Source organism: Triturus cristatus, chromosome 4_1, assembly GCF_964204655.1.
Source record: "Triturus cristatus chromosome 4_1, aTriCri1.1, whole genome shotgun sequence".
Classification (NCBI taxonomy): domain Eukaryota; kingdom Metazoa; phylum Chordata; class Amphibia; order Caudata; family Salamandridae; genus Triturus; species Triturus cristatus.
Window position 1 is genome coordinate 234937729 of NC_140585.1, and position 16164 is coordinate 234953892.

The 16164-nt window shown below is 47.1% G+C and overlaps 1 protein-coding gene across 1 annotated transcript in view; it reads right to left on the reverse strand.

Annotated features, from left to right (window-relative positions):
- Positions 1–6288: 6288 nt before the first annotated feature.
- The window catches only part of RTCB (RNA 2',3'-cyclic phosphate and 5'-OH ligase), an 85327-nt gene continuing 75451 nt past the window's right edge, over positions 6289–16164 (reverse strand). Inside the window, exons 9-12 of the mRNA XM_085651958.1 lie at positions 10334–10522; positions 8357–8467; positions 7662–7781; positions 6289–6969 (exon numbers count right to left, since the gene is read on the reverse strand). Coding sequence (XP_085508084.1) covers positions 6862–6969; positions 7662–7781; positions 8357–8467; positions 10334–10522 — 528 coding nt within the window. The 3' untranslated portion in view covers positions 6289–6861. The remainder of the gene's footprint in view (positions 6970–7661; positions 7782–8356; positions 8468–10333; positions 10523–16164) is intronic.

Below are 16164 nucleotides of genomic sequence, written 5' to 3' on the forward strand. Positions count from 1 at the left end.
AGGTTCCTCTATAGTGAGTGCTTGTATTTCACTAACCCTTCTGAGGGAAGTGATGGCCAATAGAAAAGCTGTTTTCCATGTGAGAAATTGCAGCTCACATTTATGTAATGGTTCGAAAGGGGGTCCCATTAACCTTGTGAGAACTATATTCAAGTTCCAGACAGGTGAGGGTGGTACTCTGGGTGGAATTACTCTTTTGAGGCCTTCCATAAAGGCCTTGATGGCAGGCACCCTGAAAAGTGATAGGTGCTGCCTGTTCTGTAAGTAAGCAGCAATTGCTGCGAGGTGTAACCGAATGGATGTATATGCTAGGTTACACCTTTGTAGATGGAGCAAGTAACATATGATGTGCTGTATGGCCACATTTAAAGGGTTGATTGTGTTGTTGTGGCAGTAAACAACAAATCTTTTCCACTTTGCAGCATAGCATGCCCTAGTAGTAGGCCGTCTAGCTTCCCTGATAATATTCATGCAATCAGGGGGAAGGTTAAGGTATCCGAATTCTAGGACCTCAGGAGCCAGATCGCAAGGTTGAGCTGAGCTGGGTCCGGGTGCCTTATCTCTCCATGGTTCTGGGTTAGGAGGCATGGTGAGAGGTGCAGCTTTTGGTGTGGTACTACCGAGAGTTCCAGCAGTGTGGTATACCACGGTTGTCTGGCCCATGTTGGAGCTTCTAGGATCAGTGTTAGGGAATGCTGTTGTAGCTTTCGCACCACTAATGGAATTATTGGGAGAGGTGGAAAAGCGTATGCAAATTTGTTTGACCAGTTCATCCATATCGCATTGCCTTTGGACAATGGGTGTGGATATCTGGCGGCGAAGCTTGGGCATTTTTTGTTGTCGTGGGTGGCGAATAGGTCTATGTGTGGATGCCCCCACTTCTGAAAGAACGGATGAAGAACCTGTGGGTGAAGTTCCCATTTGTGAATCTGTTGCGTTTGTCTGCTGAGCAGATCTGCCATGGTGTTTTGGACTCCTTGGGACGTGTTGGGCCAGGAGAAAGATTTTCTGTGGAATTGCCCATCTCCATATGCTCTGTGCTAATTGAGAGAGCTGTGGAGAGTGTGTGCCCCCCTGTTTTTTAATGTAGTACATGGCAGTCATGTTGTCTGTGCGAATGAGGACTGCCTTGCCTGAAATCTGCGTCTGGAAGGATTTTAGGGCCAGGAAGATTGCCAGTAACTCCAGATGGTTGATGTGGAGTAACTGCTGTTGCGGCGTCGATGTGCCCTGTACTGTGAGATGTAACAGATGAGCTCCCCAGCCGGAGAGCGATGCATCTGTTAGGATTATTTGTGGGACCGGGTCCAGGAACGGTCGACCTTTGGAAAGGTTTGTGGTGTTCCACCACTGCAGAGAGCGATGGGTGCGACCGTCTACCAACACCAGATCTGTCAGTTGCCCCTGGGCCTGGTTCCACTGGCGCGCTAAACACTCTTGGAGTGGACGCATCTGGAGTCTTGCATGGGGCACTATGAAGATGCAAGAGGCCATCATCCCTATCAGTTGCATAAACACCCTTGCTGGGAGAGAGAGTGTTGACATATGAATTTTTGACGCAGAGCCTGTATATTTGCAATCCTGGCAGGATTGGGATAGGCTATGGCTTTTGAGGTGTCTATGGTGGCACTGAGGTATTGTTTTGTGTGTGATGGTACCAGGTGGGACTTTTGGTGGGTCACCGTGAAATCTAGCTGGGGAAGTAGTTGGATTGTAGCGGCGGTGGGTTGCATACATTGTTCGTAGGACGTGGCTTTTATTAGCCAGTCGTCCAGATACGGGAAGATGTGAATGTGCTGTCTTCTGAGATGTGCCGCCACTACTGCTAGGCACTTGGTGAATACCCTTGGTGCTGTTGTTACCCCGAACGGGAGCACCTTGAACTGGTAGTGTTGCCCATCCACTACAAATCTGAGGTACTTTCTGTGAGCATGGTGTATTGGAATGTGAAAGTATGCGTCTTTCAAATCCAGAGTGGTGAGAAAGTCGTTCTGGGAGAGGAGTGGAAGAACCTGTTGAATGGTTACCATGTGAAAATGGTCTGAATGTATGTAAGCATTTAGAAGCCTGAGATCTAGGATAGGTCGTAGAGTCTCGTCTCTCTTTGGAATCAGAAAGTACAGGGAGTAGACCCCTAAATTTTGTTGATTGATGGGGACCTGCTCTATGGATTGTTTTTGCAGGAGGGAGACTACCTCCTGTTTTAGTAACGTGGCATGTTCTTGAGACATTGGGCGTTGCCTGGGTGGAATGTTTGGGGGGGGGGGGGTAGATGTTAATTCTAGGCAATACCCTGAATGAATAATTTGGGTCACCCATCTGTCTGAGGTGATTGTCTCCCAGACGTGAAGGAAATGTTGTATTCTGCCCCCGACCGGATTGGAATGGTCTGGAGGGAGCGGGGGAAAGTCATTGGGTAGGTGGTGTGGCAGAGCGGGCGGTATTTGTCTTGCCTCTGCCTTTATTATTATTACCTCTGTATCCGCCTCTTTGATAACCCTTTGTGAAGGTAGATTTGTAGGACGTGGATGCACTATCCTAGGAGTAGCCCCTGCCCGTGCCCCGAAAGGAAGAGCGGCGAAAAGAGCGCCTAGGAGTGTGCGACTGTAGGGCTCCCATGGATTTCGCCGTATCAGTATCTTTTTTCATCTTTTTGAGGGCTTCACCAACTTTTGGGCATAATATATGATGTTGGTCGAATGCGTGGTTCAATATAGAGGCTTGTACCTCAGGTTTATAACCTGAAACTCTGAGCCAGGCACGGCGACGGAGAAGGACACTGGTGTTTATGGCCCTGGAGGCTGTATCCGCCGCATCTAGGGCACAGCGTATAGAGGTATTCGTTATTGTTTTTCCCTCTTGGATCAATTCATTAGCCCTATTCCTGTATTTTTCAGGGAGATGGTGCATGATGGTCTCTAACTCATCATAATGCGCCCTGTCGTATCTGGCCAATAGCGCTTGCTTGTTGGCGATACGCCATATATTGGCGGATTGTGACGCAGTGCGCTTCCCTGACGCGTCTAGGAGCTTGGACTCTTTGTCAGGTGGTGGTGCTTCGCCTGACGCCTGAGAATTTGAACGCTTCCTAGCTGTAAATACCACTAGGGAATCCAATGGTGCAGGGCCTTTAATGTATGAAGGGTCTATGGGGGCGGCTTTGTATTTTTTCTCTATATGGGGGTTTAGGACCCTGGCCCTGACTGGGTCTTTAAAAACCTCCGGTGCATGTTTGATTACTCCCTTTAACATAGGTAGAATGGCAGTAGACCTATGTGCATTATCGAAGGTGTCTAGGAGAAAATCTTCCTCCACTAGGGTCAGTATGTAACTCCACCCCGTGGTAATGTGCCGCCCTTTGTAGTAGGTGGTGAAAGCCTAACGAATCTTCTGGTGGGGATGGCCTAGATGGGTAAAGGTCATCCTGTGGAACATCTGGGATGTCCTGATTGTTATAGTCGTTCCATGGGTCTGAAGATCCAGTAGGGGTGGGGTCTTGTGGCACATCTGCTGGATCATAGTAAGGGTCCCCTAGATCGTCTGGGACTGGAGACAAGGTTGGAGAGCGATGAGGCAGGGGTGGAGAAGGTGGAGGTGGGGAGGGTGGAGGAGGTGGGGAAGGCACTCTGAAAGGGGAGGTAGCAGTGTCCTTCCTCTTTGGAGGTGGAGGTGGAGCTGGTTTGTCCAAGTGTCTCTTTTTTGAAGACCGTGTCAAATGTCCAGTTTTTGGATCCTTGGTAAGTGTCTTTTGCAGAGGATCCGGTGTGAAAAGTTCTTGCGACACTGGTTGTTCGGTCGGCGCCGAGGTTTTCGGGGCCGACGGCTTTTTAGGTTTGTCTAAGCCGTGCTTCTTTGGGATCTCCGATTTTTTGTTCGGTGCCGAAGAAGGCTTCGGCACGGGAGTGTCGGTGCCGAGGGCCTTGTGATGTTTGGTCGGCACCGGGAGGGCAGGTTTCGACACCGAGGGCTTTGGTGCTGGGCTCGGTGTGGAGGTGGAGGCCGATTTTTTCTTCGGTGCCCAAGGGTGTTTTTCGGTACCGCTGGTAGGTTGGCTCGAGCCCGAGCTGCCGGAAGGCTTAACAGGCTTCTTTACCCGGCCCGAAGGTGGGGTGTGAGAAGCAGTATCCTTGGTCTTGCATAGGCCCAAAGGCGAAGGCGTGACCGAAGCCTTTTTGGGTATCGGCGTGGGTGTGGGAGGGGGTATAGTACTCACGACCCTCTGCACCGGGGTGATGTCCTCCACATCTGAGTCGTCGGCCTCGGAAGCACTGACGAGGTCGTCGTCTTCTTCGATGTTCTGCTGTCCCGGAGCTTTGACGTCGTCCCCGAAGATGTCGACTGGAGCGGAGGTCGAGGAGTGCGCCATGTTGCGTCTGGCCCTCCGATCTCGAATAGTCTTTTTAGATCAAAAAGACTTGCAGGCGGGACAGTCTCAGGCCTTGTGTTCAGGGGAGAGGCAGAGGTTGCACACCTCATGAAGATCGGTGTGGGGGAATTTGGACCCACATCGAGGGCACTTCTTGAAGGGAGTTCTTTCCATCAGCCGAGACCGGAGCCGGAATAGGCCCGAAGGCCGCCGTCGACGACCGGAATCGAAGAAGTGCCGAAGAGAAGGTGATTAAGATGATTTATTATCTGAAGGATCTCGATGAGTGAGGATTTTGCGTCGATCGCTGAACTGGAAAAGTTCGGAACCGGAGCGCGAAGTATAACATCAGAGTCCGATGGCGGAAAAAAACAATCTGAGGATGGAGCCGAAGCCCATGCGCAATACGAACCAAAGGAGGAGTCACTGACCTCGTGACTTCCAAAGACTTTCCAAGAGGAAAAACAAACTGCAAACATCTGGGCCCAACACCAGATGGCGATCTATGCACAGTGTATAATCTGTAGCTCATATGCCTCGAACATACTGCATATTACAACAGTCTACAATGAAGACATAATAAATTAGACCAGCAAGGGAAATGAGCGGGTACTTTCGACACATTTTTCTCCACTAAGGGTATAGTATCAGTGTTTGATTTTGGCCTGGACAGAGTCCCTCATCAGCATCTTTTTTGCAGGGGAGTCCCTCTGGCCCAATCTCAGAATCAGCACACGTCTCTTGAGAGGTAGAGTTAGGGGCAGAAGACTTCCAATGATAAATAAGAGAGCTTCACCTGCGTCTCCTCGATCACTGTTGTCATGGTCAAGAGGTACAGCTACTTGCAGTGGCTGGGCACCAAACATAGGTTGGGTTTATGAGTGGTCCAGCCTGGACCAATCATGGTTTGAAGGTGGTGAATATGAGAGGATCCCTTGCTGGAGAGAAAGACTTCGGGCCAAATTACGAGTCTGGCGGTCTTTGACCGCCAGACTCGCGGTGGCGGTCCTGTGGCTGTTGTATTCCAAAGCGGCCATTCGGACTAGCCACCACTGCGCAGGGAACCGCCGTTCCCTGGTGGTGGCGCAGATGACTGTTATCCAATATGCAAGGCGGGACCGCCACTGTCTGCAGAGCATATTTCGAGTTTCCCCACTGCCAGCCTTTTCATGGCGGAGAGTCCGCTATTAAAAGGCTGGCGGTGGGGAAACAAAGTGGGCCCTACTGGGCCCCCATGCTCCCACCACCATGGAGATGCATTCAGGGGGACACAACATGTAAGCTCCCCCCTCCCCAGTTTGCATGCACCCAAAGTTACAGCACGGCATGGACTTTACAGTACATGACAGGCTGGAACTGCTTTTGCTTTCCCATTGTGGTGCCCGTTTTCAGGGCACTGTCGTGGGAACGACAGAACAAAAAAGCCCACCAGGCATGAGTTGAACTCATAATTTGGTGGGCGGACCATGCACAGCTTTGGTGGTGCTGTGCCGGAGCAGAACCACCAAAGCCGTAATCAGGCCCTTACTACTCAGATTTCAATACCGAAACAAAGCAATGCAATTTACACTACTTTTTGAAGAACAATTCCTTTCTTGCATTATTTTGTCATGTAATGTAATTGAATTAGATATGAAAGATTTAATTAGATATGAGAGATGGAGAGGGTAAGAGGTAGTGGCACATTCAAATCCAAAATTTAACAACTATCCCATTGGTGCGCTTTATCTGGGCGTACTGTGTTTCATGATGAATTGGCACTCTGAAGTCCTTCAACAAATTGCATGGCATTTGCCACAGACATTTCTAGCTACTAATGAGATAGGGCTGTGGCAGGATGAGTAAGGTCTCACAATGACATATCAATCATATTAATCACTCGACTCAGACGAAAATATTACAGAACAGAGCAAAGACCTGTGAAAACTTGAAACCAAAGCCCATTTTATTTCCTATTGCTCATCTGCCAATTCTAAGACTTTTCCCACACAAATCCTCTGGTGCTAGAAGCGGCATTGGGCGCCAGCAGACAGCCATCTGCTTGAAGTCTTCATTTGGATTTCTAAAACCATTGTCAGCAATTCATTGTGGAACCTCTTAAACAACTCAAGGAATCAGTGCGCCTGGGGCAGGGCCTTTTCTGCAGCTCCCCCAGGGATGCAAGTAAAGAAAGAAAAGTCACTGTTTCTGCACAACATCCAATCAAACAAAAGGATTATGTTCCCACCATCGGGGGCAAGATAAAGGATTTAGCTGTTCCCAGAGCAACTAAAAAATGAAAAACAAAATACAATGTGTATGTAACGTTTCGTTAATACAGATATTCATGTAGTTCGAGTTTTGACAGAGGCTAGAGGAGGGTAACAGAAAAATAGAGCTGCGGCAGAAATAATTGAAGGAAAGTGAGAATGGAAATGAGTTGGAATAAAAAGAGGGTCAAGGAGAAAACTGATTTTGCAATTGGTTGTGGATCCACTGAAATGGGCATGACAGTTCTAGCCCTTAATGACGGCAATGGGTCGGAGTTTGATGGCTTTCTTGCTGATTCCAGCATCGTGGCATGTGTCAACGACATCAGTTACATTCTTGTAAGATTCGGGTGCCTGTAAGAAATAAGGTACATGAGGCGCTGTTCCTATGCCCACACTGAAACACACATTCCAGGTATGATCTTATTAGGTCAAGTAAAGTATTCTTGAACAGGGCACGAGGGGAGTGCATGTCCATAAACAAGAATTGTGCAGCCCTTATTGCAAGAGGTCAAAGATTGAGTGTCTGCTTAGGGAGAGTGCAGCAGACCTAAGGGTTTAGTAACTGAATCCATATGGGTGAGTCCCGGAGGTCTTCAAGACACTGAAGGGAAGCCCTGAAGTCTCACACAAGAGTGAGGAATGCAGACCTGCACCCACTGTTGTAGCAGACCTTCCCCCTGCCCAATCCCTTACCTAGGCAAAGCATACAACTCCATACCTTAGATGCCAGGCGGATGAGCAAAGAATGACTTGTACTCCAGAGTCACCTGACCTGCTCTCATGCAGTCCCTCTTGCACAGGTAATCAACTGTGATGATCCCACACCCGCATCTCTCACTGCTACTGCTCAGCTGGATGCTCTGCACACAAGGTGCTTTTAGCCTTCTTGCATCCAGCACCAAGCTGAAACCATCCAGCACCAAGCTGAAACCATCCAGCACCAAGCTGAAACCACCCAGCTTTCTCACACTGCACAGCTAAGACTCATTCACTTTATCACCTTCTGACATCCAGGCTACATCCGAGAGCAGCCCCCCACTTACCTCCTCCATCACCAGCTTCGGGGAAGCCACACGGATAGCAATCCCCATATCTGCAAGCTTGTCCAGCACATCCTGGAAGTCTAGGTTACGCCGGGACTTGGCTCGGGACAATGCACGACCCTGAAAGACCATATGAAATGTTTAAGATGGGGACATACCAATCAATAGAAACCAGACACTGCTATTTCTTCGGCGTCTCTTGCTACAAAACGATGTACAGGTGTTTTCCTGCAGCGAAGGGCGAGATTCTTGTAAAATGCTGTTTCAAAAGTAAACACAAACTCCTTGGCCTGTGAGTGAAGCGGTCTCCTTCTAGGCAGGGCACGAATAGGAAGAGTGAGCTAGCACCGGTGCACAGATCACTGGCATCAGAGCAGGAACATAAAATCCACAAGCCGAGAGGCGGGGCATGGCCCGTTACAATGCCCCTGTTGGATTATTTGTGTCACTTCTGTAATAAGGAAACTAAATACTAAAATGAAACCTAAGAGCAGCCAACAAGCTCTTCCACTGATACATTACATGATAAAACCAGGACTTAACCCGCATTCAACGAACCACCTCTAATCGGTGTTAAAATCTGATTTTCATCTAACTAGGTCTTGCATGGGATCCACTTTCCTACAATAATGACATGATCCGCATCTCTAATACCCCGTGTCCATGGCTGGACTTTTAGCATTGCATGTACTTACAGCCCCATGGCAGGTGGTTCCGAAGGTCTCCGTCATGCCTTTCTCAGTCCCAGTCAGTACATAGCTGCACGTGCCCATAGTGCCACCGATCAAGACCGGCTGTCCAGTGAGCTGTGGAAACACAAGGAGAGCTTGTTTAATTGAGATCTCTGTGGGGAAAAGTCAGAAAAACAGCAACAAATATGCTAGGCCAGTCAATCCTTTTGAATCAATTTTGGGGCGTGGGTTCGATGATAAAAAAGCGAACTGCAAAGGCAGGTACTAAAAACAAACTTTAGACACGCAGATTCACATAATGTTACACAGAACCCACATTCAATGTCAGTGGAAATGGACAAACATGACCACTTGTCTTTGATTGGTGAGCCAGAATAGAAACGCTTCTGCTTGATGGAAGCAGCGATCTCGATATTTGCAGTTATGACTATTGTCCAAAAGTGGCCTGGCTCTGGACGGACATTAAATCACACCATCAAATCGGTGTTACGAATCCTAAAGAAAACAGCTGCTTGGATGGTTGTCAAACTGTTGTACCTGAACAACATAATGAAGTCCTGGCCAAAAGACCACAAAGTCAAATTATTAAATACCAAGTCTCTATTAACTGCTTCAAATTTCTACTTTTTTTTTTAAAGAAGCAGGCACGTACAATCATTGGGTCTCCTAGTCTTGTAGATGTTACCCTTCTCACACAACAAAAGAATGAGAGACGCAATAGGATTCTGGCCTCAACTTGCATCTTAAGGCCCCCTCTTGTATGCGCCATCCCTACTGGGCTTGAGCTCCCACTCCTGGGTCCTCAATATCCCACCCAGGCAGGCGAGGCCTGCCTCACCTCTACGGCTGACCTCCTATCCCTTCCTCTAGGTACACATCGCTGGCACGTCTCAGTTAGTAAACACCACTTACAGTTCACAGTAAGGACTCTCAGGACTGCCACCTTCCAGTAGATCTACACAATTGCTACTTTACAATAATCACACTTCTTTGCCAAAACATTGTTATCATACACTGGGAATTCGCAGTTACCACATATCACTGCCAGCTCCTAGGTGGCAGAACATGTGTTGTGGCGAATAGATGGGAGTGCCAGAGTGCCCAGTTATCTACGCCGGACGTCACTGAGAATCTCGCTTGCATATGGGACAAAGATTGGCAAAGGCACAAGTGAGAACCAGTAGTCATTACTCCAAGCTCCTCCCACTAATTACACTTCTGCAGGTGTCTGCAGAAAGGAGTCTCCAAACTGGAGGGGGAAAAAAAAACAATGGCAGGAAAATAAAACCTCCAGACCAGCTTAAGATGATCCAGAATAATCCGGAAGTTAACCATACCAGACTAAACAGTCCACAAGACAACCAGAAGAATTCTCCTTTCAACAGAGTGGCAGGAAACAGGGAGTGGAAAAAGTGTTCTGTGAAACATGGCTGCCATCTTAGGTAGGGCTAAAGTAATGTTCAAGACCCTAAAGGGGCCATCTTGGAATGGGCGAGATTAACGATTTGAATTGCTGGTATAGCGCTGGACAAGACATCTGAAGCAGATATTCAAGATCGGCTACACTAATTCACCCCTCCCCCCCAAAACCACTAGTCAGCCAGCCCAAACGTAGCCCCTCGCACAGCTCTCCTAGCCCTCCTGCTCACCTACAATGTGACCTTGACTGGATGCAGCAGAACACATACCCTCTGCACCACTCTTGTACCCTCCCCATCCCTGCACTCTGCCAGCTCCATTTTCCAGCAGCTCCCAGGGTTCTGTGGGAGGGTGCAGCCACTGCCATGCCTTTCCTGCTCTATGATGTCCCACTTATGCACATCGTTGAAGCAGGACATGCCATGGGATATTGCTGGCCATGTATTTTTAGTAAAAATAGGAACCAATATAATCTCATTTCCCCAAATACAGGTTTTAAAATATTCACAGTCCTACATCTAATCGACCTTATATGCATGCATATGCATTGTTTAGCCATACCTGATAATCCACAGCAATGAGAGGATGATGTGGGGGGAAGGCCCGTGTGGAACCCTTCCTATGCACAAGAAGAGTGGTCTCCTTCCCGTCCACCACGTGCTGCTCCACCTTTGCAATATTGTGAGACACATCATAGATCACATGCAGATCCAGGTCATCAGGGGTTGTGTTGAAGACTTTGGCGAAGGCCTAGGAGACACAGGAATGTATACTCAGTAACTGCCACACAAACACAAGGCATAGTACTTTGATGGAAAAGGATGTCGATTTAGAGCCAGGAAACAGTGGAGCACTGTGCATAAGGAGGTACATGGGCTAATCAAGAGATGAGGACATGGAGTTTTGGGAGACATGCCGACAAGACGAGGAGAATGAGCACACTTTTTAGCTTGGAGCCATCATCTGGAGGTACTGAGGTGCTGCATGAAGAGGATCTTCAGGTTCTTGGTAAAGTGCAGGAGTGAAGATGCTTGTCCAATCTGGGGGAGGAGGGAACGACACCGATCAAACAAACATTTGTGATTGCCTACGTAAGGTGCCCACCAATCAGTGGCCTAAAGACTAATAGAAAGTACAGTAGATAGGGGCGGAGGAAAAGGACTAACACTATTGTCCTCCGAGGGTTCCAGGTGTGTTCAGAATACAAGACACTGATCCAAGTTCTATTCTCGTGGCTCAGTGAAAGTGATTACTGTGCAGAATCCGGTGTAATTACTGTTCTTTACCCATGGGCTTTCAAAAGTCCTGCACTCCAATTTGAAGACCCGGTTAGTCTATTTAGACACTTCAAATGTAACAAAGTGAATCTGTAAAGTGCACACTGGCCCATAGGGCATCTTTGTGCTGAAAATCAAATGTTTGTTACCCCTTTTAACGACCTCTGGAGGATGAAAGGATGGGTGGGCCAGCTTGGTTTAGAGTCTGGTCAACCACTGACTGCTGGAGTTGTGCAGTCCACTGAGCAACCAGACATGGTTGAGATAGATAAGTCAGTCAGTTATGGCCTACTCCAGAAGGTGGTTAGTAAATTCTATACAGCTACGAGCATACAAAAACTTAATGTCTGCTAAATGTTGGAAGTGAGAAAAAAAACATTTATTACCAGAAACGTAATAAATGGCAATTAAAGATAGCATGAATACAAAAAACACACAAGTTAGTAGCATGTAATAGGGATGATATAAGCACATATGGTTGCATAGTGATTATGCAGTCGGTGTTAGATTTTTATAACAACATTGGACCCTTGGAGCAATGTTATCCTATTGGTGAGTGAGTATCCTCCAACAGCTCCAGGGCTTGTGAGCTTTATTTCAAGAATGCTGAGCAATGGAAATGGCAAGTCAAATAGAAAGATACATTATAGAAAACTGAGGAGACCGAGTTAGCCCTCGTTTCAAATACCAGGACTCAAGTTAACAAATTTGGATTGAGACCCGGCTAGTGATCATCCAGTTAAAAATTGTATAAAATTCCCTTAGCTAAAAATGTCCAACATCTAAACAAAAGTCCCACCCTAGCACGTGAATGGAGTTCTACAGTGCCAGGCTTGTCACTGTTCAGCTCCTCAAGGCCAACTAGATCCGGTAGAAGTTATCTACTTGGGAAATCATTTAGAACGAGACGATGTAGGGACTCAAATGGTTCCAAAGTCTTCACAATTATCCTCAACCGGAACAGATGCTATACTGAGACCTATATCTTGCAATGGCTTGATCATAATCAAAATTTCAGGTTGTGGGGCACAGCAGACATTAACTATGCCAAAATGGAAATTTTAAGTTAGATTTAAGATCTAACCACCACTTCAATTTAGGATATCTACTGAACTGTATGTTATGTTAAATGTCTTGTAAGGTACAAGGCCACCTCAATAGGCTCTCTAGGTGCTACGAACACAAATGGAAGAGAACATTATTCCGAAAAAAGATAGATATTTAGATTTTTATTAAAAGGTAGGCTGGCTGTGAGAGAATGAACCTCCAAAAGAAGAGTGTTTCATATTGGGGTGGAGCCACCACCACAAGCAGGATCTCCCTCCTAAATGAGCCATTCAAAGAAAGGGTTTGCTAAATGAAGTTTGTCTGAAGAAGGAATGCCCCACCTGGGTTATATGTTTACACCTCTCAAAACGTAATTGCTTTATGAAAAATGCATAAAAACTCTGAAAGATACCCACCAACAAATAGATGAACAGTGGAATGAGTAATCGAGATACTTCTTAAGGCAGTCAATACCATGCAGGGAGCTTGGTTTTGAAGACTTTAGGGATGGTGTATTAAGAAGGACTGCACCTATTTAGAATGAACTACAGTGGTCTACTCATTCCAACTGGTGCCAAATGTTCTGCTTCCTTGCTATTTAATGTCAACAACCTGCAAATGTGACCAATCTGCTGCAGATGCATGATGATACGACTTAGAGGACCGGCAATGCCATCTATAGGTCAGAGTCTAACTTAGCACTTTACTGAATTTCCTGGAACTGGACAATTCCCCAAGGTGGGAAGACACAGTCATTTCAAAAGCGATGGTTGCTGCCTGTCACTAGAACTTCAGTTTTGTCTAGACCTTGGCGAGTGTCTGAAAAGTTTCAGCGCTCCGTCCATCATCTCCATGTGTTTGCTTAGACCTCGTTTTAACCAATCTTTATAAACTCAGCTCTTTACTTCTGCCACATGATTCCTTAAAGAGTAATCTTTATTTCTGGACTACAGGCAGAAATTTGAGTTTCATCCACATAGGTAAACAAATAACTACTAAAAGCTGACAAGCTTTGGACATGGAGATTCAACAAATGAGGGGAGAGAGAAGAACCCTGGGGTTCCCTGCACATCCACTGCAGATAATCTAACAAGCAGAATGTTATGGTCGACAGTTTCAAATGTCCTAAGACATCTAACAAAATCATTGCACGGACACTGCTGCCATCTGCGCATCATTTGAAGATCATCCAGTCTGGCTGTCATCAACATTTCAGTTCGACTCCCAAAAGCCTTCTTGGACATCAGACTTTATATAGTGCCACAGTTCTATGGCCACATAAGGTTCAATGTTTACAGATACTGCTGGCAGCATGGTGATGGGATGATACCAACAACGCTAGGATGCCTGGCCTCACCTTGGGGGTGCCCAGGAGTGGACACTTCACAGGGAAAGGCCAGGAAGGGTTCCTCAGCGGTATTCGTACAGGCGCCGAGATGCCTCCGGGTAGTCGTGCGCTATACAAGTACCTCTACATTTACATACATTTACATAATTAACATAATTTAAGGCATCTAATGGGTTTTTTTTTAATTCAAGGAGATAACTGTGCCCCGTTTCATATCTGTTCTTAGCAGTCAAGAGGCAAGAGAAGAAAAATAATCGCATTATGAAGGAGATTTAAAAGGGGTTAATTTGGGAGAACATAGGGATCAATTTTTGGTCCAAAGGAGATCTAGAGCAACAAGTGGTAGTTAGAACACTAAGTGAGTTGTCTGAAAAATGACCAAAATTGTTGCTGAGGGCAGAAAAGGCATCACTAGAGATGGCCAGAGTTCAATCTACTGTTGTGCCACCAGTAAAACTAAGCGGTTTTAGTGGATACCTCAAAGACGCCCCTTACTGATAACACAGTTCCAGACTCCTAGACTAAAGAAGTTTTAAATGGCTCTGGAATCCCAGTGACTGGCTATTGCCAACAGAGTACCTTCAATAGCTGAGGTGAAGAGTAAAGATGGGTTGGAAGTAGATGATCCAGGCTTACCAAAGATTCGAGCCAGGAAGTGTCTCTGCAGTTTGAAGGTCATACGTGATGCTCTAGATTTGTTTCACTGTCTCTGGCCAGTTGATGCGCCTGGGCTGTGTGCTTAACTCACCCTTAGCCTACATCAAGTTAGTATGGAGCGCTTGGAGCAGGTGTGTGCTGGGTGTATGTGTGCCTGCGAATGGTATGATACATGGAAGATTCTGGGTCTAATTTGGAAGCCCAGGATGACTTGATGAGCATGAGGAAGTAGAGGAACCCCCCCCAGACAGTTTTGTGGATTGTTGCATTCCTGAAAGCTGGGGGGCGGGGGAGGGAAGGGGGTTGACACTGATTCAGGAAGAGGTCATGTGAAAGGGGGCTGAACACATCTCCGTAAGGAGATGGGGTTGATAAGAGAATCCAAACAAATAGGGCTGAGGCTGTAGTGGTAACCTTTGATGGGCATACGACATCCATGTGTAAACATTTAGTCATTCCCATGTCTGTTTTGTGGGGATATCATATTTGGAGTCACTCATCCTGTGACATCCTGCTTTTTAGAGGAAGGACCGGACAGAGGAGTGGTCACTTCAACAGTAAGCAGACCCCACACAAACTTGAAGACTCAGAGCCTAAATCTCATTTGGCGTTTGGAAATGGACTAAAGAAAAGGGAGCTTGAGGCTCCTAAAATTGTCGCCTGTCTCCCAGCTGGGTGAGGGGACATCATGCAGGGAAATCTAAGACCACCTGCCCTGGAGCAACAGTGACTGCTTGCCAAGACCAGTGCGCCCTGTGAAGAAGTGAAGAGGACTGGGAGGGAGCGAGGTCCAGTGGGGCTATTCTACTCAACTCAGTATTCTCCTGCAGCCTCACTCTGCAGAATATCCCCGACTGTGAAAGTGCCCTCTTTAAAATTGCACTGACCCACAACTTTACACTATCAGGGCTGCTTATTTATCGTCCACCGGGACAGTCGAAAGCCTTTCAAGAAGCCCTAGCTAACACTGCATCTGTGCAAATGTTTGAAGCAGCCAACTTTAGCATCATAGGGGACCTTAACTTACACCTGAAACACCAAGAGTCCCAGAATTTCCTGGGAGACATGGCTGCGTGCCAGCTAACGCGCTGGTCGGGGGACCGACAAATGTAGCGGGCCACCTCCTTGACCCCGTATTTTCAAATCTCTAGATTATGGAGGCTAAGCCCCCCGCCCCCCTATGATCTGGACGGATCAATGCCTCATCTCCCTACGACTTTGCTTAGAAGGCCACCCCCCCTGCAATCCTCTCGCCCGCCTTCAATGAAGCGCCAGTGGCACAAATTAGACCCGACCATTTTTATAGCCACTCTGACCGCCCAGAATGGCCAACAGATATAGAGGCAGCTGACGCTGCCTTCCGGGGAAAGGTTATTAAAGCATTAGATGGCTGTATCCCGGCAAAAATGACCCATGCCAAGCGTATCCAAACCCACGCATGGTATGATGAGTCCCTGAGTGCGGAAAAGAAAAAAATGTAAGATCCCAGAACCGGCCTGGAGAAGTTCCTACGATCTCACAGCAAAGATAATTTATAGGAATGCAGTGAAAGTATACCATAAACAGGTCCAGAAGACCAAGGCAATGTTCTATGCTAACATGATCACTACCAGCAGCAATCTATCCAAAACCATTTTTGCCCTTATGAAAGAAATGTTAAAACCCCGCCTCCTGCCAACAGCATCATATCCTCCAACTCACGATGCGAGATACTGGCAACATTTTTTATTAGCAAGGTGGAACACATCTATGGTGCATTCCTCCGATCTGCGGGAGAATTCATTCATGGATGCTACGTCTCACTCCATCCAGGATCTCCTGCCCATATCCTTTAAAGACATGGAGGCCCTGTTGTCTAAGGTAAAATCAGGCTCCCCCTGACGACCCTCTAAAACCACACCTTTTTAGAAAATTCCACAACTGCCTCCTATCGGAGGGCCAGGAGCCGATCAATAGGTCACGGTCAGTGATCCCTAAGTCCTGGAAACATGCCAAAGTTATCCCCCTGTTAAAAAAACCTACCCTGGATGCGTCTCTGCTGGACACTTTCGCTCTATATCTCT